At 41.0% G+C, this 26,390-nt stretch overlaps 1 protein-coding gene and 2 long non-coding RNA genes across 6 annotated transcripts in view; 2 read left to right on the top strand and 1 right to left on the bottom strand.

Annotated features, from left to right (window-relative positions):
* Positions 1 to 9,024, top strand: part of LOC138424709 (uncharacterized) — a 39,009-nt gene extending 29,985 nt beyond the window's left edge. Inside the window, exon 2 of the long non-coding RNA XR_011250946.1 lies at positions 8,722 to 9,024. This is a non-coding gene — a long non-coding RNA (uncharacterized lncRNA). The remainder of the gene's footprint in view (positions 1 to 8,721) is intronic.
* Positions 1 to 26,390, bottom strand: part of KCNAB1 (potassium voltage-gated channel subfamily A regulatory beta subunit 1) — a 480,074-nt gene that overhangs the window by 118,953 nt on the left and 334,731 nt on the right. For all 4 annotated transcript variants that reach the window (XR_011250933.1, XM_069561961.1, XM_069561970.1 and 1 more), the window contains exon 2: positions 8,947 to 8,990. Coding sequence is in view for 3 of the 4 variants with exons in the window: in XM_069561961.1 (XP_069418062.1) it covers positions 8,947 to 8,990 (44 nt within the window). In the remaining variant the exon portion in view is untranslated. The remainder of the gene's footprint in view (positions 1 to 8,946; positions 8,991 to 26,390) is intronic.
* LOC138424704 (uncharacterized) lies at positions 11,621 to 15,296 on the top strand. The gene is made up of 2 exons (XR_011250940.1): positions 11,621 to 11,689; positions 14,092 to 15,296. It is a non-coding gene; the product is annotated as an uncharacterized lncRNA (long non-coding RNA).

The following is a 26,390-nucleotide window of genomic DNA, read 5'->3' on the forward strand; positions in this document are numbered from 1 at the left end:
GGATCAAAAGAGTTGATGGTGTAAATTCTAGTCCAAAAGCCGCAAAGAGTTGATGGTGTAAATTCTAGTCCAAAAGCCGCAGGACCCAAGACAAGACAATGTTTCATTCTGCGTTCAAAGGCCAGAAAAATCTGATGTTCCAGCTTGAAGCAGTCAGGCTGGAGGAGTCCCCTCTTGTTCGAGGGGACTCAGCCTTTTTGTTGTATTTAAGCCTTCAGCTAACTGAAGGAGGGCCACCCATCTACATTAGGGAGGCAATCTGCTTTATGTACAAATTCAAATATTCATCACACCCAAAATCATCCTCATGACACACCCAGAATAATGTTTGACCAATCCGGGTACCCTGTGGCCCAGGCAAGTTGACAAATAAAATTAACCATCACACGCCTTTTCTCTTGTCAGCCTCTTAAATAGATAAAGGCATGTATATCTCAGAGTGAGTGACACAGGATGAAGTCTGCCCCTTCCCAGCACCTGTAGGAACAGCTGCCCACTGTGGGGTATGACCTCTTATGGCATGAATCAGAAGGACTTCCTGCTCCTAAGGTGTGTGGGCAGACGCCCTTTCTATCTGCAGGAGTGAGAGCTCTGAGTACCAACCCAATCTGGACTCATGTCACTATGTATACAGTAGATCCCTTGGTCCCTGACATGTGTTGGGTCTCTCTCTATGCACTCTCCCCACCTCCCAGCTCCACTTGGCCTTCTTGGTTTCTGTGTTGATACGCTGCTGGAGAAAGCCAAAGAACTGGGCTGGCTGGACCCCAGCAATTCATCATTTCTGACTTTCTCTGGATCTTCAGTATTACCCACTGTGCATTTTGTCATTCCTTAGCAATTGACCCACTTACCCAATCTTCTATTCAATAACTATTTTTGAGCACCTACTACTTGCCAGATACATGATCTGTTAACAGGGATGTAGGAAAAAAAAAAAAAAAAACAGAGGTGATCTCTGCTCTCAGGGCGCATACAGCCTGAGAGACTCCAAAAGGCAGGTGTCCTAAAACTGTCTAAATACCTCAGCCCTCTGTATTTGCAGGTGACTTCAGTGACAACCATGGGTTCACCCCTGTTAGAAGCTCCTGGGTCTTTACTGCTGGTTGGCGCTCTCTCCAGCATTCCCTGTGTCCTCTGGATAGCTGAAGCTGATGCTGGCAGGCTCTTGGGTCTCCTCTAGCCAATGGTGCTCCTGCTTCTCTTCTTCCTTTTTCTTACTGCTCCCTCCTACATTTCCTCCTGCTGAGATTTCAGCCTGTCCACCCACATGCCCAATCCGGAACTCTGTTCACGGAGACCTCTCATTCTGAACCCCAAGGTCACTAAGTCCTGTTTATTCTTCCTGCTAAAAAAAAAAAAATCACCTTCTTCCTGTCCATCTTTATTAGCACTGCCTCATCATCTGCCCCCAGGCTCAACTCTTTCCCCCTCTAATCTAGCTTTCACATGTTTCCAGAAAACAATTCAAATACATCTTATCATGTCCTACTCCTGATTCAAGTTTTTCAATGGCTTTTACAAGCTGGAGCAGGGCTTTAGTACACTTTTTTTTTTTTTTGGAAGAAGGATGCTGTTTTTCCTTCAAAATGTAATATGAAGCACTAAAAAGAAATGAGCTATCAAACCATAAAAAGACATGGAAGAAACTTAAATGCATATTACTAAGTAAAAGATGCCAATATGAAAAGACTGCATACTATAGGATGTGCATACTACATGAAACTCTGGAAAATGCAAAGCTATGGAAAAAGTAAAAGGGTCAGTGGATGCCAGGGGTTACAGGTCAGAAAGAAATAGGCAGAGCACAGAGGATTTTAAGGGCAGTAAACTACTCTGTATAATACTATGATGGCGAATATCTTTTATGACATTTGTCCAAACCCACATAATGTAAAACACCAAAGTTATACATATAAGTGTAGTCTTTGGGAGATAACAGTATGTCAAGGTAATAACACATTTACGATATATATGAATAATACATTCGGTATGTAACAATAATACATTCATTACAGTAAGACTGTAATGAATGTGCTACTTTGATGTGGGATGTTGATAGTGGGGGAAGCTATGTGTATATGATGTAAGGGGAAATTTCTGTTCTTTCTGCTCAGTTTTGCTGTGAACCTACTCCTGTTCTAAAAAACAAAGTCATTTATGACATACTACATTAACATTTTTTTAAAGTACTACATTTAAATTTACCTTTAAAATCTTATATTCATATTCACATTTAGAAAAGTAGAGCTGCTTTGCTGAAGTGGTGGCAATGGAAGGAGGAGGGCAGGCAAATGTGTCTCCTGTCTGTACCTCATCTCCCAGATGTTCCCCGAGACCTTGGGGCTGTAGGACTTGGAGGAACCCCAGAGACCTGGAGGACTGGAGCTCAATGCCTTAGTGAGGCAAATGATGGCCTTCCTAATCAGGCCTAGCTTTCTTTCCAGGCTCAGCCCTTGTGGTTCCCAATACCCTGCCTTCCCAATGTTCTACACAGACACTAGTATTCCTCCAGTATCTCCCACTCCATGGGTCTCCCTCCAGGCCATTGCTCACATTGCTCCTTCTTTCATCCTTCCCCCCTTTTCTCTACTTGATGACCCCCTTCAAGTCTCAGCTCAAACAGCACCTCCCCTGTGGAACTGCTCCAGGTTCCCCAGGAGACCTTCTTCATGCTTGGTTCATCCTGTACCCTCCATTATGGCATCCGTTCAATGCACTGTCTGTTTTTGCATGCCTGACTCCAATTACACTATGAGCAATTTAAGAGCAGTTTTCATCTTGATAGCCTTGCTGTTTTCATCTTGATAACCTCTGTAGCTAGCATGATACCTGGTTTCCTGAATGTTTGCTGAAAATGAACGAGTGGAAGAATCATGAATACATAAATTCTCCTCTTTCTCTCTCAGAAGATGACCCCACTGCCCATTAGACTGAGATGATGCTCAATCATTCATTGGTGGCTTTTCTACATTCCCATCAATTTCTTTGATTTTGGGTCAGTGTATTTACAAACCAATCTAGCCACAGTAGCTCACAGCTGGGTCTCCACTTGACTCCCACCCCCCATTCTTTTGTTGACAGAGCTGTGTTCCTTCAGATGTATCTTCAGTTCATCCTTGAGTTATTTCACCTTTCTGCTTCTATTTGCATATGCTCTTGGTTTAGCAAAAGGAAGCTTGGCAGGAAGAGAAATTTCCAGCCTGTCCTTCTCCAATGTACTTCAGTAAAAGACATCTGTAGTCCTATATTTGCTTGGAATATTTAACACTTAATTTTCAAAGCCTCAGTTGAACGCATGTTATAACTGAGCTGATATCCCAAGTCCACAACAGTAAATCCAGCTGCACTTGGATTTGACAGCTGAGGTATGCAGAGCCTGAAAAATCATCTAAAGTTGGTGCATTATTCCTTCCTATGAATTTCTTTTTGTCTCCTATGTTTTACAGAAGTAAGTAGCTCAGAAAAGGTCTCAAAGAATATTTATTCAAGCCGGTTTACCTGTTTTTAATGAAGCCAGTCAATCCCATGAACTTCCTTGTTTCCTCCTACTTTTTCATGCCATGTGTTATCACAAGTGTTCAAGCTCTTAGGAAAAAACCCTTAAGCTCAAATTCGGACTTGCCCCTCAATCAGGTCTGTTTCAAAATTCACCAAAATACCTACAGCTCATACACAGTTTTAAAAAACTAGTCTGCCCCCTGGAGACTCACTTATATGTGGCACTTCATAGGTATCTGAAATTTTTATAGTCTTAAGGGCCTTTGGTTGAGTTTTTTAGGTACTTTTGATGAAATATTTTCCATTATAGGTACTGATTCTATGGGACAGTTGTCTAAGACTGTTCACTATATTTGTTTCTTTTTCTTCAACTTTTTAGTTTGTGTTGGGGTATAGCTGATTAACTGGAGAAGGAAATGGCAACCTACTCCAGTGTTCTTGCCTGGAGAATCCCAGGGACAGGGGAGTGTGTGGTGGGCTGCCGTCTATGGGGTCGCACAGAATCGGACATGACTGAAGTGACTTAGCATAACTGATTAACAATGTTGTGATCATTTCAGGTGAACAGTGAAGGGACTCAGGTATACATACACATGTATCCAATCTCCCCTAAATGCCCCTCTCATGCAGGCTGTCACATAACATGAAACAGAGTTCCATGTGCTGTACTGGTTATCTATTTTAAATATAGTAGTATGTACATGTCCATTCCAAGCTCTCTAACTATCCCTTCCCCCCGCCCCCGCCCCCATCCTTCGTGCCTCTGGCAACCATAAATTCATTCTCTAAGTCTGGACTGTTCACTACATTTCTTAACCCATATTTTCTTAAATTGCTATAGTACTTAACTTCTTTCAGTAATAAGTAGTGAATAGCTATTTATCATTTGTTGCTGTTGTTGCTGTTATTGTTTAGTTGCTAAGTCATGTCTGTTAAGCAGTCTTAAAAAAACTAAGGTTAGAATACCCCTGGTAATGAATCTACAGGGTCTTTCTAATACAAGTAAACAGTAACAAAATAAGAACCATTAACTGAGCAAAAGTCAAATTGCCTTAGTCTTATGGTGAACAAAGACCACCTTCACTTCCCAAACCATATTATTAAGGAGAATCAGAAAAACTCAGGCATCATTAGCCTTCAATATTTTTGCTATACTGTGAAAGGGGGCAGAATCAGTTGCCACTATCTTTTATTCATTCACCACATTGCTTCATCCAGTCTCCATACTCACAAAGCTCAAGAAACCTTCCCCCCAATTCCTCCTCCCAACCCGCATTGCCTTTTTCATACTGTTCATGGGGTTCTCAAGGCAAGAATACTGAAGTGGTTTGCCATTCCCTCCTCCAGTGGACCACATTCTGTCAGAACTCTCTGCCATGACCCGTCCATCCTGGGTGGCCCCACACGGCATGGCTCATAGGTTCATTGAGCTAGACGAAGCTGTGGTCCATGTGATCAGTTTGGTTAGTTTACTGTCATTGTGGTTTTCATTGTCTGCCCTCTGATGGAGAAGGATAAGAGGCTTATGGAAGCTTCCCGATGGGAGAGACTGACTGAGGGGGAAACTGGGTCTTGTTCTGATGGGCGGGGCCATGTTCAGTAAATCTATAATCCAATTTTCTGTTGATGGGCGGGGCTGTGTTCCCCTCCTGTTGCTTGACCTGAGGTCCAACTATGGTGGAAAAAGTTATGACCAACCTAGACAGCATATTAAAAAGCAGAGACATTACTTTACCAACAAAGGTCCATCTAGTCAAAGCTATGGCTTTTCCAGTAGTCATGTATGGATGTGAGAGTTGAACTATAAAGAAAGCTGAGTGCCGAAAAATTGATGCTTTTGAACTGTGGTGTTGAAGAAGACTCTTGAGAGTCCCTTAGACTGCAAGGAGACCCAACCAGTCCATCCTAAAGAAAATCAGTCCTTAATGTTCATTGGAGGGACTGATGCTGAAGCTGAAACCTCAATACTTTGACCACCTGATGTGAACAACTGACTCATTGGAAAAGACCCTGATGCTGGGAAAGTTTGAAGGCAGGAGGAGAAGGAGACAACAGAGGGTGAGATGGTTGGATAGCATCACCAATGCAATGGACATGAGTTTGAATAGGCTCCGGGAGTTGGTGATGGATAGGGAAGCCTGGCGTGCTGCAGTCCATGGGGTCACAAAGAGTTGGACATGACTGAGCTACTGAACTGAACTGAATTAAACCCATTTTGAATCTCACGTCATCAGTCCCCCCATGTTACAGTCACTTACTCATCCCTAGTCAGTCCCTCTCATAGGAAAAGTTTAGCTCTGGTTCACTCTCTCCCATATTAGTTTTGCAATACATTTTAGTGATTTCAGTGACCCCAAAGGTAATCAATCCTTCCCTACACCTTTATCTTTCAGCTTCTTGACCTCTTCTGGTCTACTTATCTTGCATTCAGCACAACCTCAGTCACTCTCTCCCAAGGGACATGCTTTAGACTTTAACAAGAACAGGACACCCCATAACCTCAATTTCAAGAATTTCAAGAATCTCTCTTTCTAACTACCACTTTCTTTCTTTCTTTTTTTTTCACTAAGAGATTTAGTTGTATTTTTATTACTCTTTATTTATTTATTTATTATTATTATTACTATTTTGCAATATTGTATTGGTTTTGCCATACATTGACATGAATCTGCCACGGGTGTACATGTGTTCCCCATCCTGAACCCCCTCCCACCTCCCTCCCACCTCCCTCCCCATACCACTTTCTAGTCTTCTGTTCTACTGTCTCTACTGATCTTACTCCAACAATCCCTTGGTCCTCTGGATGTACAATTCACTGATCCTTCCTACTTTTCATTGTCCTTCTGCCTCCCCCTTTTCCTGGCTTTAGGTCTCATTTTCCTACTTGCTCAGCTTCAACCCCAAAGTCCACCATTGCAATCACCCCTTTGCATAAACCCTCAGCATCATTGCCTCTCTTTTTATCTTATGCCCTTGAAAAACTCCACCTGGACTTGCATGGCTGAACATGACTGGAAGAGAAACACCCAATCTTGGAGATGGTGTCTTTAAATTTATTAGCACAAATCTCAAGCAGATCCTTAAGGCTGTCTAGCCACTTTGATGCATTCTCTTGGTGCATTCCCTCTTCTGCTGCTGCTGCTGCTGCTAAGTCGCTTCAGTCGTGTCCTACTCTGTGCGACCCCATAGACGGCAGCCCACCAGGCTCCTCTGTCCTTGGGATTCTCCAGGCAAGAACAGTGGAGTGGGTTGCCATTTCCTTTTCTAATGCATGAAAGTGAAAGGTGAAAGTGAAGTCGCTCAGTCGTGTCCGACTGTGCGACCCCATGGACTACATACAGCCTTCCAGGCTCCTCCGTCCATGGGATTTTCTAGGCAAGAGTACTGGAGTCGGGTGCCATTGCCTTCTCCCATTCACTCTTCTACTCTCCTAGAAATTCTCTCTCTCCTGAAACTTTCAACATCACTCTTCCATCCTCACTAATAGCTGATATGACCTTTCTGATTTCGCTGAGAATACAGAAGCAGTAGGAAACAACTTCTTACAAGATACTGCTCTGCCACCCTGTCAACCCACCTACCAGCCTCCAAGCCCATGGACTCTGCCTTCTTTCATGTTACCCTCCTCTTGTGTCTTCCAGAAACCATTCCAGATACTTTTCCCTCTACTTATCTTAACCATTGTTTTCCCTTCTCAAAAAGAATTTCTCCATCCGCATATAAGTGTGCTGTCGTTTCTTCCATGTGGCTTCCACTCTCTCTGACCACACCTGCCTGTCCAGCTTCCATTCCATTTCTCTGCTTCTCTTTATAGAAATAGTCATTAAGAGCCGCTGCCAGTCCTCCTCTTTATATGCTCTCTTGAACATATTCCAATCGTGTGTCAGTGAACCCCTCACTCCTTCAAGATGGATCTTTTCAAAGCCATTAGTGACTTGCGTGTAGCCAAACTGAATGATCAATTCTTGACCCTCATCTTACTTGACTCATGAGCAGTATTGACAGAGTTTGTCTCTATCCCCCTTTGAAATGTTGGATTCTAGGAATCCCTATTCTCCTGGTTTTCCTCATCTGTTTTTTTGAATAAAACAAAAAAACAAAACAAAAAAACCACACAAAACAAAAACAAAATCCCACTGCTTGTTTTCAATGTTCTTTGTTGGTTCTTCCTCATTTTCTCAACTTAATGGACTTCCCAGGTCACAGAACATGTTCTTCTGTTTTCTGTACTATTTATACTCACTCTTTTAACGTTCTTATCCAGTTTCATGGCTTATATAATATATACATGTTGATGACTCCTACGTCATCCTCATCCAGCTCAGATCTCACTTCTATACTCAAGATTCATATATCCTTTTGCCTATATACATGTATGTCTTTTCTTGGATGTCTAATAGGTATCTCAAACTTACTATGTCCCAAATCAATCAGCTCTCTCCCCTCCTAAGTCTCTCTTCCTTCATTCTTCCACATCTCACTTAGTGGCAATTCCATCTTTTCTGTTGCCCAGGCAAAAAACCTTAGAGTCATCTTGGACTCTTCTCTTTTCTCTTGCAACCGAAATAGAATCCAACAGAAGATCTGCCAGTCTCAACCTTGAGAACCAGCTATAACCTGACCACCTCTGACTACGTCCTCAGCTACCATCCTGGTCTAGACTCTCTTAGGTTACAGAAACAGTTTTGATGATGTTGAACTGCCTCAACAGCAAAGTGGTCTTTCTCTTATCTGGGGGATGTCTAAAAGCTGTATGACACCCCAAGCCTCACACTCAGATTTTATCATTGCAGATTTATTCTTATGATGTTAAAATCGCCATCTCTTCTTAGTTGTCTTTAAACATTTATCTTGTCCCTAAAGCATTTAAGGTACATTAGAAAAGTATATGTGTGAATGTGCGTGTGTGTGTGTGTGTGTTAGTTGCTCAGTTGTGTCCGACTCTTTGTGACCCCACGGGCTGTAGCCCACCAAGCTCCTCAGTCCATGGAATTCTCCAGGCAAGAATAGTGGAGTATATAAATACATTAAAATAGAAAAACATGAGAAAATTAGGGAAAGGGAAGATAAGGATAGAAAAAATTCATATGATGTCACAGGTGAATTGTGCATACACCCACATGCCATGAGGTTTTGTACCCTTGCTAGAAAGGGAATACTAACAGAGGAGTCTCTTCTTCTAAGATGTGCTTTAATATCAGATCTCTTTTTGCTTAACAGGCCCCTAGAAGACACCATGATCACAGTGGCTCCTTGGACCTGAGTGGCAGAGGGCTGTGTGGGCATGAAAGGAGAAGGGTTGTATGCTCAGAAGTGAGGCAATGTTGGTCAGGAGGACCCTTCTCTCTCAAGACTGGGTCCTGCTGTACACCCCAATCATTCCCTGGTATTCCCTCCAAGCTCCCACCTCCCAGCTCACCCCTACATGTTACCCTGAGTACTTACCAAGACCCAAGCAAGAAACTCTGAGTCCTGATTTTCCAAGATTCCTAAAATAAAAATAAAGCAATACATGGTCATCGTTTCCTCAGGTAGAATTTTAACTGTGAGTATTAAATCTCACTTAAAATTTTTTTAAATTGAAATATAGTTGATTAACAGCATTGTGTTAATTTCAGGTATATAAACTTAACTTTTGATGACACTGTTCTTGACTAGAGCTGTGGAAGGGGGAGAGCTCCAGATGCAGGCCTGTGGTTTGGGGAAGAGTCTCTTTCATCCCTATTTGGGTGCTAGAAAGTCCAAAATGTCCTTAGGCTCAGCACAACAACAAAGGGTCCCCACAAACACAGCTTTTCAGCCCTATTGGTCTTATCAGTTTTCTTACAAATGTAACATCTTTCTTCTTGAGGGCAAGATTTGTAGACTATTTACCTATCAGTCATTCTTCATTCATCAATCAATCCTGACCCATAGTGGACCCTTAATAAACATTCGTTGGCTGAGTAACAGATGAACTGACCTTTAAAACAAAGTATTACTACAGATGGATAAGGAATATTTAAAGAACAAATACAAAATAATCCTTTAGGCTATTTAAACTAAATTAGATTACTTTTATTAAAAAACTACACAAAATTCCTACAAAAAGGTCAGACAGTCCTTAAATGATTCTTCCCTTCCTCAACATTTTTGCTTTTCATCCTTAAAAGTTGATCCAAGGAGAGGAAATATATTTTCATTCTCTAAGTAGAAAAAGAACTAGGTGCTCTCATCTTAACTGTAAGGTGTTTGTGGAGACCCAGACCCAACCCATCTTCCTGTCATCTGCCCAATTGCCATCAGAGAAGAAATCGAATTCTCAGAGAAAGGATATCTCATAGAATTTTGTAGGGATCCAATGTGAAGAGATGAAGCTGACATTATTGAAACACGGTAGAAAGGTGTATTCCTTACTTTCTGATCAGATGCTTTTATGAGAATACAGCTTTTCTCCCTGCTTCTACCCAAACAAAACAGAACCAACTTTTCTAAAAAGTTTTCTACAACTCAGTTCTTCCAAATTCTCTCTTGATTATCCCACAGTTTGGTTTCTTTAGAGCTAGTAATCAGTGCTCTTATTTTTGCATCTATTTCTTTTCCCTGCATGCTACTGTCTATAAAATTCCACCTAAGCAACACAGTTCCTTTCCTAGCTTGGTTCAAAGGACATTACAGTGCAAAGAGTTGAAAGAGCCAGATTTTCGTGACTTTGTTGCAACCAGCTAGGTGACCTTGGAGATATCACTTCCTTGGACTTTAATTTCTTCATAGTAAAATGGGGTAGCAATGTCTATACCATTCATCCAGCATCGCTGCTGTGGGACTGGAACATGATAATGTATGCTAATGTGTTCTCAGTAAACAAATGCAAAAGCATAATTATTTTTGGTGCTTTCTGACTCTTCTTATGCTGTCACAGACATACTGCTAAATTTTCCATATGAATTGGATATGTCCACCTGGCAGGAAACTATTGCATAAAGGTGTGTGTGAAAAATATTTTGAACTGCTAAGTAGGAGAAAAATACTTGGACCACTCCCATGAAATTAATTTGCATAAAGAATTGTTCTTTTAGTAGTTTCTCAGAAAACCACAGGATGTACAGCCAGAAGATTTGCTTTGTGGTCTAGAAGTCTACTGATTTTAAAGGGTAGGAATCTAGAGTGAAAGCTATATGGTGGGGAGTATAAAAAAAGACTTAGACCAGAGCAAAAAAATCAAAGAAAATATATAAGTGAATAACGGTCTTGCAGGTAGAGATATTTGACATTGATGAATTAGTGATTTATTGACAGATTACTATGTTCAAAGCAATGTGCAAGGTCATGAAGATACAGAGAGGAACAAGGCACAATTCTCTACCCTTAAGGAGTTCTCTATCCTTTTCTGAGGGACACAGAAGAGCGACCGTGTAATCACAATAGAGTGGGGGACGTCCTCCCTGGAGGTTCTTGAGAGCACCTGGAGGAGCTATCTCAGGTTTGCACTTGCATAACTATGTGGGTGTCATGGGGGAAAAGATCTAGGTAAGGAATTCCATGTAATTTTAATATCTTTCATGACTTACAGCACAATAGGGAACAGGAGCTTGGTGCAGAAAATTATGCAGAGGAAGAAATTTTTCTAACAGACTCAAATAAGGTGGGATTATGACACTGGGCATTTACTGAGCAGCATCTCAGCACCCAAGGTAGGGAGACCTGCTCTAAGTTCCCTTATGCCAGTGATTTAGGGAGACAGTGATCACTCTGATATGGGTTTGGAGGGCCAAACTTGAGAAACTTGAGAACCGCCAGCCAGTACAAACTGCAAAGTAGCAAGTACTCAACCAGGCCCATGTTCTTGCCACTGCTGTTTGAACACCCAGGCCAGCTTTTCTGGAATGAAAGCCTTAGAAGATTTTGCACTATAAGAAAAGGTCAATTACAAGAAAAGGAAATGGCAACCCACTCTAATGTTCTTGCCTGGAGAATCCCAAGGACGGGGGAGCCTGGTGGGCTGCTGTCTATGGGGTCACACAGAGTCGGACACGACTGAAGTGACTTAGCAGAATTGATACAGTGGTGATAGGCCTCACATTGAGCCTTGGTGTTTTTATATTATTTAACTTTTTCACAGATTATTTTTTTCCTCTCTAGGTGGAAGGATTGGGCTTCCCTGTTGGTTCAGTGGTAAAGAATCTGCCTACCAATGGAGGAGACACAGGTTTGATCCCTGGGTTGGAAAGATCCCTGGAGAAGGAAATGGCAACCCACTTCTGTATTCTTGCCTGGGAAATCCCACAGCCAGAGGAATCTGGCAGGCTACAGTTCATGGAGTCACAAAAAAGTCAGACACAACTTAACAACTAAACAACAACAAGAACAAATGGAATGATTACCAAATTCAGTTAGCTGTTTTTTAAAGTGAGAGGTATTTTCTGTGCATAAGCCATACCTGGTTCCTTAGTTTTTGCAGGGATAAGTCTCATTGTGAGGCTCCTACCCAGTAAAGCCACTCACTTAGCAGATGGAGAAGATAGGAGGAAATAACTTCCTCCAGTTCATGTGGATTTCCAACACAATTTCCGTGATTCCAAATGGCATATCTCCATCCAGCCCACGTTCCTGTCTGCACAATACTAAGCTGAGGTGGGGTGATTATTTAGCCACTTTGATCCATTTAAGCTCTGCTGGGTAATAGAAGCTCAAATGCTTGACACATTTGATCTAATGAGTCCAAAATACATCATCCAAAAGCTTGTTTGTGTGGCTAGAGCACCAAATAATGGCCAACTTAACACATCACACTGGACTGTGACAGGTGTCCTAGAACCTCCTCTATCCAACTCAATGGAATTTTCATGCTCACTTCATGACCTTGTGTGACATTGTGCATGGAAACAACTTAACATGATTGCATTTTATCTCTTAATTACTCAGCATTAGCACAGGTGAGGCTACCAAAAATTCTGGAAGCACATCAAATGTCCAAATAGATAGAATTTCTTTTCCATTTAATTCAAAGCAGTTGCACTGCACTAGTTTCCCTATTTTATCTGTGTCAGACATACCAGAAGAAAGTCTCACTGTGTTCATTTTTAGTATGTGCTCCTGTTCAACTCAAAATAAAAGCTCCTCTTTCCCAAGTGAACCTGAGCTGCTCAGCTGCTAATTTTAGAAATGAATGACATCAATATGGGGGCACGGGACACTTAGCTTTGTCAGTCAAATTTTGGAAATCCTAAACCTTAAGTCAAAGCTTTGGGAAAGTTACTGGAGAAGGGATATAGCTTCTTGAGAAGCCAAAGGTTGCATTTCTTCTTTCTAAAGACAGAATTGTCCTCTCGGTGGCTGAACTTGTTTTAGGACAATGGTTAGTCCCACGACAGATACAATAAATATAATTTCTAGTGTTGTTTTGTGGAGCATCCATCATGCTCTTTTTATTTTAAGACAATAATAGAATTGTAAGAACTGAAATCAAGTGTCACTTAGGCACAGTATCACATGCCATTTGATGTTTACAGGTCCTTTACAAATCAAAGATGCTAAAAGCAGATTAGCAGCCTAAATGTGTTGTTTTAAATTGCTTGCTTCCTCATACGTGTATCTTAGACCCTACTTGCAGTAAACTGCTTGGAAGAAAGGAACAGTTGGCTAAAATAGGTATCTTGCATTTGACCAAGACAGATGCATGTTGCATAGGAGAAAAATCCCTTATTTAGAGCTGAAGGCACATGTAAAGGGCTCCAGTGGCCTTGTCAAACTGGCAGAGACAAATTTGGTTTGACCTGGTTTCCATGGGCTCACATCATTACATCATCTGCTGTTTTAGTCTAGCTGAACATCTTTCTGATCCTTCTACATCACATTCTGCTGTGTGGGGGGCCTTACCTGGAAGCTACTAGTCAAACGTGGGGTGTGAAATGGAAAAAAAAAAAAAAAGAAGAAATGTACAGTTAACCTGTTTTGAAAAATACAGAGCAGAAGGTATGTTCATTTGTCAACCAGCTGGTTTTTATAGTTTTATGAGAACATACCTTTTTACAGCCATGAAGGTGACTACAAATGGTAAGAACGTTTTCTTATGAGGGCACCGTTCATCACTGTTGACAGTGATTAATGATTCATTTGGAAACCACCAGGCATATAAATGGTTTAGCCATGCATTTTGATGACAGACATTGATAGTAGCACAATGAAACTTTGTTTCATTCCTTCCTTTATCTAAATAGCAGCAAAGTAGAATGGGATTCTTTCAAATTCTTTGATTGAAAGGTTCAAGCCATTTATCTGTTGTAAATTCCAACTAGATTCTTATTCATTTTCTTTGGACATATAAAAATCACCTGTTGATCTGTGCACTCTAGAAAAGTCTACAGAAGTAGAGCAAAAAAGAGATTTCCCTATAGTTAATTAATTAGTTCAATAGAACTGTGTATGACATTGGGCAGGTTACTTAAACTTTTTAAGCTTCGTTTCTCATTCATAAATAGGGATATTAATAGCTCCTTGCTTTTTCTTTCTTTAGGAGATTGAGAAAATATAAATGCAGCACCATTCACAGGAAACTTCAGTGTTCAAAAAAATGATATTTACTTTCTTCCTTTCTTATTTTTTTTCTAGAAAAAGTGGCATCTCAAACACTGAAGCTGGTGGGGTTCTGATTCAGGACTAAAGCTGTTAGAAGGTTGCTTCTGTGGTTTCAAGATCTATTTCTGTGACCCTATCCTCTTACTTCATGGATTTGTGCTTAGACATTGCAAACATCCTAAATCTATTATATGTGAATTGTGAGTCATTTTGCTAGGACCATTAAGATGGTGGGAAACAGGGGCTAAAGATAGATAATGGAGGTGAAGGAGAAGGTGGTATTTTGTTGGGAAAGGCAGTTTGGAGAATTCATGTGGGTCTGAGAAATTTAGAACCTTTCTTCTGTGACTGCCAGAAGGAGGGAAATGGAGTTGGAACACAAAGTTGTGCACAAGAGCAGAACTTGGATGATCTGCAGGGATGGAGATGGTGATAAGGGTTGCAAAATGCTCATCAAAATCTACTTATCACTTAAATAAAAGTTACTCACTGCTTTTTCTGTCCCAAGTATCTAAGGCATCAGAATAGCTGGAAATAATTCAGCTGAAGTCAAGAGAATCTGGAACCTTTTTATATAAGGGCATATCATTTGGGGTTCATGAACATGCATGAGAAAAATACATTTTTATTTTTCACCAACTTCTAACTGAAATTTAGCTCCTCCTTCAAGTATAAATGTTGGCAAGAAAGCACAGAAGTACCCACATTAACTGTTACTTTGCCATCAAAAGAAATTACAGGTATTTTTCTACCACATCACAGTTACCTCAGAGATTTCAAAAAATAATTTGCACTCGCTATTTATACCTATCACCTTTTGGAAATTTGGTACTCAGCCTACTCCTAGAGCTTGTTATTTAATATATTGAGAAAGAAGTGCATGTCTTACTAGGTCACAAATTTGGATTTTAGATATTTTGAACTGTATATCTAGTTAGTCAGATTCTTGTATATTTTATGTTACGTGTTTAAAAGCACTTTTTCTAAGGAGTCCGTAAACTTCACCAGACTGCCAGAGGGGTCCATACTTTAAGCATCTTGAATGTAGCTAAAAGAAATATGTCATTTTAAAAATGTCTCTTCGTGCATCCATCTGCCACAAAGCAACATGGGTTTACAAGCATCTTTTCCAAACTATTAGGGTAGGCAATCCTGAAGAGTTTTGAAAGTGAAATATGCTGTATCCTACAGCTACTCTTTAAAATGTGTATAATAAAGTTGATAGTGTTGGTGTTCAGTATTCCTTTGTTTGATTTTAGTAAGTTACAAACAATTTTTAGGCCCTTGCTGAATTTACTTCCAATTCAGGCTTGCTGCTTGTATTACCTCTACATGAATATAAATCTTGACTCTAAGGTCTCCCATTACAGGGCTCTTCAAGAGCCTCATCCACCCGTCTATAGCTGGAGTCTGCTGGGCTTACCCACTAGGACAGAGGAGACAGAAGAGGATTTGCCATCCCCAGGGTTCTGGGGTTTCAGCCTCATGCATGATATTTCTTTTGTAACAATTTACTTTAGTGTGATTCATTCATTCAATCATTTCGCATTTCATTCCATATTATATTTGTGTTTGTTTTAACATAAAATAATGTTTCCTTACTAATTCTTCAAGTAAGTTTGTTGTCTCAGAGATGTGCCATGTTGGTCCCAAAGCTTTACCAGGTGCCCCTTGGCACCTTCTGCTGCCCCAGTTTGAGAGATTTGGTTATAAACTATTATCAGTCATTTATACCTTAATATGAAGAAGTTTCAGACTTTTCCTTATGTCAGCTTGGAGGGATTAGATGAAACAGTCAAGAAATAAGGCGCTCAAGTTCTGAGAGAATTGCAAGAGGGAATAAAAGTAGGGTGGCAGGGCTTAGGTTGTGCTAGTGGTAAAGAATCTGTCTGCCAATGCAAAAGACTTAAGTGCTGCAGGTTCAGTCCTTGGGTTGGGAAGATCCCCTGGAGAGGGGCATGGCAACCTACTCCAGTATTCTCTCCTGGAGAATCTCATGGACAGGGGAGCCTGGAGGGCTACGTCCATAGGGTTGCAAAGAATCAGACAAGACTGAAGTGCCTTAGCACGCACACATGGCAGGAAGATTAGGAAGTGGCCCCACAGGGGAAAATAAACTTTGCTGCCTTCTAAATTTTGTCCAAAATCACATCTCTCTTAACAACCAAGTGATCACACTTTCCTGTGTGAATATCACAGATATACTTGCATTTTCAACACTAAGAAGAAAAAATCAAAAGCTTTCAAAGTTTTCTTCACCCTGGGGTGATGATTTGTTTTCAAAGAAGTTCCACAAGATGAAGCAAAGGTAAAGCCTTCTGTATCGTCCACTTTGTAATGAGATTTGTGTTAGTTTCCACTGTAATGAGCTGTGTAGTTTTCAAAGGCAAAATAAACAAAAAAGCATCTAAGACAGATTTCATGCTCCAAATCTTCCCAATTCCATTTCCTACTTTCCCTTTAGAAAGTAAAATCAGCCACGTGACTGAGACTGAGGCATGAGCTTGACTGAGAGGTGGGGTGATATTTAAATATACACTTAATCAAAAGCAAATGCTTCCAGTCATCATGCATGAGTTTGCCCTTCACTTTCTTTGACAGAGGAAGGTAAAACTAATGCCTGTCTTCTCTGCGGGCTCAGCCCTCTACACCTGCTTTCAGAGTGCCACACATCATGGTGCATGTTGTTGTGTGTTAGTTGCTCAGTCGTGTCTGACGCTTTGCGACCCATGGACTGTAGCCCACCAGGATCCTCTGTCCATGGGATTTTCCAGGCAAGAATACTAGAGTGGGTTGGCATTCCCTTCTCCAGGGGCTCTTCCAGATCCAGAGATTGAGCCCAGGTCTCCTGCACTGCAGGCAGATTCTTTACTGACTGAGCCACGAGGAAAGCCCATATTATATGTAATGTGAGTTCTTCCTTCCTGGAAGGAAGGCTGTTTCTCCTTCCAGACTGAGATCTGCAAGGACAGGAACTGTGTCTAAAGTATCTGCTTATTCCCAACATAGAGCAAAGTCCTGGACACATAGCAGGTGTTTGATGATGCTGACAGGGATGCTCTTATACTGTTCTTTTGCTGTGGATAAAGACTGTTGTCACTCACTTGTTTCACTCTTGTTGGCTAGGGAGACTCTATGGTTTACCACCAACTCACACCTCCACCGAAGACTCCTGGACAAAAGAGTCCAAAATACAGTACTTGGATGCAGTCTCAAAAACAATGGAATGATCTCTGTTCATTTCCAAGGCAAACCATTCAAAATCACAGTAATCCAAGTCTATACCCTGACCAGTAATGATGAAGAAGCTGAAGTTGAATGGTTCTATGAAGACCTATAAGACCTTCTAAAATTAACACTAAAAAAAAAAAAAAAGATGTCCTTTTCATTATAGGGGACTGGAATGTAAAAATAGTAAGTCAAGAAATACCTGGAATAACAGGCAAATTTGGCCTTTGAGTACAAAACAAAGCAGGTTAAAGGATAACAGAGCTTTGCCAAGAGACTGTACTGATCATAGAAACACCTTCTTCCAACAACACAAGAGAAGACTCTACACAAGGACATTACCAAATGGTCAACACCAAAATCAGATTGATTACATTCTTTGCCACCAAAGATGGAGAAGCTCTATATAGTCACCAAAAACAAGACCAGGAGCTGACTGTGGCTGATAATGAACTCCTTATTGCCAAATTCAGACTTAAAGAAAGTAGGGAAAACCACTAGATCATTCAGGTATGAGCTAAATCAAATCCCTTATGATTATACAGTAGAAATAACAAATAGATTCAAAGGATTAGACCTGATTGACAGAGTGCCTGAAGAACTATGCACAGAGGTTCAGGACACTGTACAGGAGGCAGTGATCAAGACCATCCCCAAGAAAAAGAAAAGCAAAAAGGCAAAATGGTTGTCTGAGGAGGCTTTAGAAATAGCTGAGAAACGAGAGCAAGAGGCAAAGGAGAAAAGGAAATATATACACCCATTTGAATGCAGAGTTCCAAACAATAACAAGGAGAGATAAGAAAGCCTTCTTCAGTGATCAATGCAAAGAAACAGAGGAAAACAATAGAATGGGAAAGACTAGAGATCTCTTCAAGAAAATTAGAGATACCAAGGGAACATTTCAGGCAAAGATGGGCACAATAAAGGACAGAAATGGTAGGGACCTAACAGAAACAGAAGATATTAAAAAAGGGGTAGCAAGAATACACTGAAGAACTATACAAAAAAGGTCTTCATGACGCAGATAACCACAATAGTGTGATCACTCACCTAGAGCCAGACATCCTGGAATGTGAAGTCAAGTGGGCCTTAGGAAGCATCACTAGGAACAAAGCTGGTGGAGGGGATGGGATTCCAGTTGAGCTGTTTCAAATCTTAAAAGACGATGCTGTGACAGTGTTGCACTCAATATGCCAGCAAATCTGGAAAACTCAGCAGTGACCACAGGACTGGAAAAGGTCAGTTTTCATTCCAAACCCAAAGAAAGGCAATGCCAAAGAATGTTCAGACTACCACACAATTGCACTCGTCTCACACGCTAGCAAAGTAATGCTCAAAATTCTCCAAGCCAGGCTTGAACAGCACATTAACCGTGAACTCCCAGATGTTCAAGCTGGATTTAGAAAAGGCAGAGGAACCAGAGATCAAATTGCCAACATCCACTCGATCATCAAAAAAGTCAGAGTTCCAGAAAAACATCTACTTCTGCTTTACTGACTATACCAAAGCCTTTGACTGTATGCATCACAACAAACTGTGAAAAATTCTTTAAGAGATGGGAATACCAGACCACCCGACCTGCTTCCTGAGAAACCTGAATGTAGCTCAGGAAGCAACAGTTAGAACTGGATGTGGTTAACAATAGACCGGTTCCAAATCAGGAAAGGAGTACATCAAGGCTGCTTATTTAACTTATATGCAGAGTACATCATGAGAAATGCTGGGATGGATGAAGCACAAGCTGGAATCAAGATTGCTGGGATAAATATCAATAACCTCAGATACACAGATGACACCACCCTTATGGCAGTAAGCGAAGAACTAAAGAGTGTCTTGATGAAAATGAAAGAGGAGAGTGAAAAAGTTGGCTTAAAACTCACCATTCAGAAAACTAAGATCATGGCATCTGGTCCCATCACTTCATGGCAAATAGACGGGGAAACAGTGGAAACAGTGTCAGACTTCATTTTTCTAGGCTCCAAAATCACTACAGATGGTGACTGCAGCCATGAAATTAAAAGATGCTTACTCCTTGGAAGGAAGGTTATGACCAACCTAGATAGCATATTAAAAAGCAGAGACAATACTTTGCCAACAAAGGTCCATCTAGTCAAGGCTATGGTTTTTCCAGTGGTCATGTATGGATGTGAGAGTTGGACTGTGAAGAAAGCTGAGCACCGAAGAATTGATGCTTTTGAACTGTGATGCTGGAAAAGACCCTTGAAAGTCCCTTGGACTGCGAGGAGATCAAACCAATCCATCCTAAAGGAGATCAGTCCTGAATGCTCATTGGAAGGACTGACGCTGAAGCTGAAACTCCAATACTTTGGCCAGCTGATGGGAAGAACCGAATCATTTGGAAAGACCCTGATGCTGGGAAAGATTGAAGGCATGAGGAGAAGGCGACAACAGAGGATGAGATGGTTCGATGGCATTACTGACGCGATGGACATGAGTTTGAGTAGGCTCCAGGAGTTGGTGATGGACAGGGAAGCATGCCGTCCTGCAGTCCTTGGGGTCATAAAGAGTTGGACATGACTGAGCAACTGAACTGAACTTAAATAACTCTGGAAAAGGACCTTTTGACTGGATACTGTAAAGGCTAAGAACAAAAAGAATTGAACACAAACACTATTATCTAGTTGGCAAATTTTTTTCTTACAGGAGTATGAATTAGTAATTTTGAAACTAAGGTTGAATGCTAATGTTGACAAATAAGAAATGCAGTGAGTGAACACTAGACCCAGAAATTAAACAAAAAGAAAACAAAATTGAGGACCCCTTGAAGCCAACATCCCTTTATCATTTCATTTCATTTCTTATATAGACTCTCTCACATTGACAGAACATTGTGTTTTGTTTCTTCTTTCCTTTTTGTTTTTCTAATTTGGCAGATGTTTACTCAGCAGCTACTAAGATGCATCCAGAGCTTGTAAATGATTTTGAGGTTAATAACGCTCCTTCTTTCCAGCAGAATAATACATCAAAACTGATCTGTAAGATCAGTGAGATCTGAATGCAGTGAGAACTGAATGCTGTTGGCCTGTGTCTTTATTTGGAGCCCTATTATAAACGGCTAATGATTGTTCAGGTTAGAGTGCTGAATTTAGTTTATTTTCATTCTTCAGCCTCTACACTGGTCTTTTTACTCAATATCTTAGTTTGCGATGTCTCAAAAGTAGGGAAATTACATCTCATTCTGTGGTGACGATGAAGTGGCGCTCACTGGAGGGCAGAAAACCACATCTTCTCATGGTGACTAGCAGAATACACATTCACAGCCTCAAGAACAGCTCTCCAAGATATGGAGCTCTCTCCACGCCAATCCTTTCTGACTGTATTTGACACAAAGGGAAAGCTCTTCCGATAGATTCATGCAAGGGAGCAAGGGAGAGAAGACCACCCTTTTATGAAACAGCAAGGCATTGGAAGAATATATTCTTCAGGACCCTAAGATCTTTTGAAATTCTTTTGAAGTTTGAAAATGAAATCAAATTTCTCTCTTTGGGCTTGGGTAAATTTTTACTAAAATATACAATTAAAAAAAATTGACTCCAGGCATTTTAAAATAATTACCACAGGGAAACTATAAAATCCTGTGAAATAACCTTGCTTTATGCTTTTGTGAATCAGTTCATTGTAAGAAATTAGTTAATTTCAGTTGGTTAAAATCAGTAGTGGTACTTCATTCAAGTTGACTGATTTCACTAGTTCTAAGCAAGAATTCATAGGATAGGAGGCAGTATTGGCAATGCCATCAATAGGCAATATTGATGGCAGAATAACGGGGGATCTGACAATTCTTAGATATGGCCGCAAAGAAGTCAATCTCCAACTCTAGTGTCATCATTATATGGTAAGAAAGAAAACCATGGCAGGAAATAGATGCTGTCCATACAGTGGCAGCCAAATAGCTGGTTGTTTTAGTAAAAACTCTGATGAAGACTAATTTTTGATAGCACGATGCCAAAGTGGATGATTCAGTAAAAGTTTTGAATCTATTTTGAATCTACTACGCTGTTTAACATCTGTAACATATCTTTGACTTTCAAAATGTAGAAGTACAGGCAATCATGACCTATTTTTTGTTTTTTCTTCACTTATTGAGTAAACATAAGCACACTTTATTTTCCCTGCAGCTGAACTCAGCTTTTTGATAATAGCAACAATTTATAGCGCACCTACCATATGCCAGCATCATTCTAGGTGCTTTTACACACAATTCATGTATATAAAGGTAGGCAGTCTTTCCAAGTAAACACTCCTGTGCCCATTTCATCCATGAGGAAGTAGAAGCTGAGAGAGGTTAAGGGTCACACACACATAGCATGCATGAGAGTCAGGAGCAGAGCTCTGCTGTTGAAGTCCGTGTTGCTTCCCCTGTCTCACTCTGCCTTCAGGGGGCCTGCCCATCTGAAATGACCCAACTGCTAGCAATTCCCTAGAGAGACAGGCAGTGATGGGGTCCCTGCCTGGGGCAGGCCATTTTGGGAGGCTTAGAGAAAAAAGAAAATGAGTTTCCGCAACTCTTTTGCTAGGCATCCACACCCCCTCCTGACACCTCCTCATGTGCTTTAGGCCTCCCAACCTCCCACCCCTGACTGAAGCTTTCCACAGTTTCTGTGATTGATGCCACAGCGGTGGCGGGAGTTGGTGAACTGCCACTCATCTCACTCCTCTGCCGATCAGCCTTCAGACCGAAACAACAGGAGAGGAAAATAGGCAAAAAAAAAAAAAAGAGAGAGAGAGATGTACCACTCGTACTGGTTCAAAATTCAACAGAACTGATTTCATCCTGTTCTTCGCTTTTTTGAAAAGAGAAAAAAATGAAGTCACTAGCATGCTTTGCTGAGTGGAGATGGGATGACCAATGGGACCGAAACAGACCACTTCACAACTCGTGGGGTGTGGAATTAAGGGCATGGAAAGGGGAATGAGAAGGAAAGTTGTGAAAGGCTGAGGTAGCCTTGCCTGAAAAAGACATTTGGATGAAGAATGATTTTTAGTACAAGGCATCCAATGAACACTTTGGAGCTACTGTGGGATCTAAGGCCATAACTTTGAATAATTCACACTTTAAAGCTGATGCTATTCATACACTCAGGACATGTTTATTGAGCACCTACTCTTAAGGCAGGTTCCAGGTTCCAGGGCTGGGACAATGAACAAAACAAATCAAATTCCTGACCTCATGAGGCTTACACTTCAGTAAAGTGGCCAAATAAACAAGTAGACACAGCAATAAGTTCAATGACTGAGAGGTGCTTTGCAAACATAGATGCTGGCTGATGGCAAAGGCAAGGTGGTCAGGGGCAGCCCCTCGGAGGAGGTGACACCTAAGCAGGGGCACACAAGATAAGAATGAGTTATGTCAGCCTCCAAGAAGGCCTTGGGGAAGAGAGCAGCCAGACAGAGAGATGAGCAAGGCCCTGAGGCGGGACAATCCTGAGGAGCAGAAGGAGGTGAGTGTGGTGGAGGTCAGTGTGGGAGGTGGGAGCAATTCAAGATGAGGTTAGAGAAAGAGTTGGGAGCCAAGACTCACAAGGCTGCTGGCAACCAGCTTAACTCTCTATCCAGGCAGAGAAGATAGAAAAGGTCCCCAAGTTGCTACGGATTGTGTACTAAGAACTAATTTATTTAAACAGAGCTGTAAACAGAGAGGAGATGAATCTTTGCCGGAGAAGTTTTGGAAGAGAACTAAGACTTTGCGGATCAGATTAAGGAAGTTTCCTTTGGGGCCAGGTGGGTAATCCTAGATGGGTTACGGTTGTGGTATTGGGACCTAGGGTTACACAATTCTGGGGCCCCATTGTATTCTTATGTGCTTAACCTCCCTTTCCCAACTGTATGGCTCAGCAGTCCTGTCTCAGGCTGATTGCCCTTTCTGTACCTTTTCTTTATTCTTGCCCCTTCTGGTCTCAAGTATCACCAGCTCCCAGGCTCTGTCTCTCTTCCCTTTATGAACTTCTGCTCTCAGGAAAGGCAGAACAACTTATTCTCACTAAGGTGTAGATGACTGACAAGAACAAAGTACTGCCTGGAGTGAGGAAGAGGAAATTAGCACCCTATGATTCTCAGGGATCAGGAAGAAGGGCTCTTTGCACACGCATTTGTTTGGAATGCTTTTCTCACAAGTTGCAAGACTCAGCTCCAGTGTCCCCTTCCCAAGGCTTCCTGACGAGGTGCTATTCTTCCACTGAGCTGGCCTCTCACTTCTGCCCTTCTTTGTTACTTTGTGCATAGTCTTGTTGCTCTGTCCCTCTACAAGCTCATGGGCTTCTTGAGGACAGATATCATGTCTCATTTACCTGTTTCTCAGGCCCTGACACAATGCCAGGCTCATGTTGATCATCTGACCAAGGAGCTGGGCAGAGTTATAAGAGCTGTGTTTACTTTGATCACAGTAAGCTATGGTCTTCATGGGCCTGACTTTAATTAATGCTTGTTAGAAAAACTGTCTTTCTTGACAGTTCTACATTCATTACAATTTTGATTTCCTCAATATTACAAATATTACTGCCTAAATTCCTACCAATTTAAGATGCACTAGTTGACAAGTTTCCTCTTTTAAAATGCAAATACTCGCAAAGGGGTTAAGTCCTTTCATTCACACAAAAGACATTGTGTCTCTGCTCTACACAACACATTATCCCATCACTCACACCAAAATGCTAAGGAGTTAACAAGGAATTGCTTTTTTCCCCTGATGCAGTGTATCAAGAGTCCCAAGTCACAGCCTGCTAATTCTACTTTTAACAATCTACCTAAAAGAAAAATTCAAGGATTTGCAATTCATTTAATGTACAAAAAATAAGGATTGTAGTCGTTTATTATGATTAAAGGAAGAAGAACATCCAATAACAGGAGGAGAATCAAATTAAGTTTCATCAGTATTATGGATTATTATGTAACTATTTAAAATTCATTAAATAGAATGCTTTACTTACAAAAGAAAATGCCTGGATTACCATGGTAAATGAGAAAAGAAGGATATAAAGGAATTTCCTGTGAGGAAATTCACTAAAAATGTAAATCTTGGTAGTTTTTCTAAGTGGTAAGATATGGTTGACTTTTAGTTTCCATATATTTATATTTTATAAATCTTTTGTATTTAGTATGTATTGCTCTTGAAGAAAAGGACATTTACTGCATTGGAAAACCAGAACCACGTCCCTCTCGTTGCTAAGATCAATCACAGAAAAGGGCTGGGATGACAGGGGATGGGGACAACCTTCTGGGGAAGATGAGCCTGCACCTGAGTGAGGAGCGCATGGAGGGCCCAGCTGACAGTCTGGGGTGCTGCCCCTGCAGGTGGAATTGGGAAGAGCACATACCAGGACATGGGAAGGCACAGATGCCTTCTGGGGTAGCTCCACCTTGCCTAGCCTTAGCCTGGATGGAACTGGGACTCCTCCAGGTTTGAACAAGAGGAACAAAGGCTCTGGTTCAGACTAGCTGCACAGCTGAACAAGAACCATCTTTCTGGGTATGTTTTCCCATAGCTATAATGAGCTTATAATCTCAGCCAGGATCACTTTCTTTTGGCATTTTGCAGGTTAACTTGGTGTAGTTTATCACCATCTAGCAATGTTAACTAACTATTAGCAGGAGCTGGACTTCTCGGCTGAACCCACAGGAACAAAACACCCACATACAGCTCCAGACCCCAGTGAGCTCTCTTAAGTTTTGCCTCTGAATCTTCAGCTCATCTCTCTAATGGCTGATACCTTCTTTTTCTCCTTCTCCCCAAATAGACACTTTCAGCAGCAATCCATCAGATTGTTTTGCAGAAGTCATCTCTGACTACTCTTCCCATAATACCTGTAGCCCCCTCAAAAAATAAAAATAAAAAAGACTTCAAGTGAAACTGGAGACAAGGAGGTATAGTGTTGAGAAGCAGGAATCAGCAGTAAAGACGTTTGATTTTAAAGGGCTAGAGAGTTTCAGAGTTCTTTACAAATGTTAGGTATTGTCCTGATAATAACTAACGGGAGTGATCATTTCAGGAGCTGTTGCATAAGGTGAAGTGGTGGTGAAAAGGCAATCTATCATTTGTGTGCTTTCACAGGGAACAATAATAACCTTATTGGATTGGTGGACAGACTTGGTAGTGAATCAAATCATTCACACTGTTAAGAACCCCACTGAAATGTTCTGTGTAGCCAATTATGCAGCAAAAAGAAAAATAACGATCAATAACTCTTCTGAATAGAAGTGAAGACAAATATTTTGTGAAAAAGAAAGTTTGAATTCCCTCTTTGCTCATCAAGACCTGCACTCAAATTCAGGTCAAGGAAAGAAATTAGGAAGTGAATTCACTTAAATTATCAAGGTAATGAGTACTCTGTGTGTGTCTGTGTGTGTGTGTGTGTGTGTGTCTGTGTGTGTATGTGTGCATGTGCATTGAGGTTGGAAAGGAATAGAAGCAGAATTGAGGGGAAAAACAGGAAGAAAAAGTAAAATGTCATGTTCTGACTAAAAAGTTTCATTTGTGGAATTTCAAATTATTTTATAAATAGTTCTCAGTCTCCTATTTCATTAATTTATTCAACAAATATGTGTTAAGCATCCACTGTATGCAAGAGCTGACAAGGCAGTAAAAAAGATAAACACACCTTGCCCTCATGGCCTGTAAAGTCTAGTTGGGGAAATAAAACATTACAAAAATAATTATGTTATTACATTATCTGGTAGCTCAGTTGGTAAAGAATCTGCCTGCCAGTGCAGGAGATCTAGCTTTGATCGCTGGCTGGGGAAGATCCCCTGGAGAAGGAAATGGCAACCCACTCCAGTATTCTTGCCTGGAAAATCCCATGGACAGAGGAGCCTGGCAGGCTTCAGTCCATGGGGTCGCAGAGAACTGGACATGGCTTAGTGACTAAACCACCATTATGTTATTTTAGTGTTCCAAAGAGAAGCATCAGGTACAATGAGTACATCTCCCGTATCATCAAAGGCTTCGGAAATCACGGCCTAAGGCATCTTTATTGTAACCTCCCCACCCCCAAGAAGCAGTAGTTATTGTGAAATCTAGAACCAAAAAGGAGTAAATTTTTTTTTTTTTAACATTTAAGGTAGAGAACAAAGGCTCTCCAGGTCAGTTC

The sequence above is a fragment of the Ovis canadensis genome, chromosome 1, assembly GCF_042477335.2.
Source record: "Ovis canadensis isolate MfBH-ARS-UI-01 breed Bighorn chromosome 1, ARS-UI_OviCan_v2, whole genome shotgun sequence".
Lineage (NCBI taxonomy): Eukaryota > Metazoa > Chordata > Mammalia > Artiodactyla > Bovidae > Ovis > Ovis canadensis.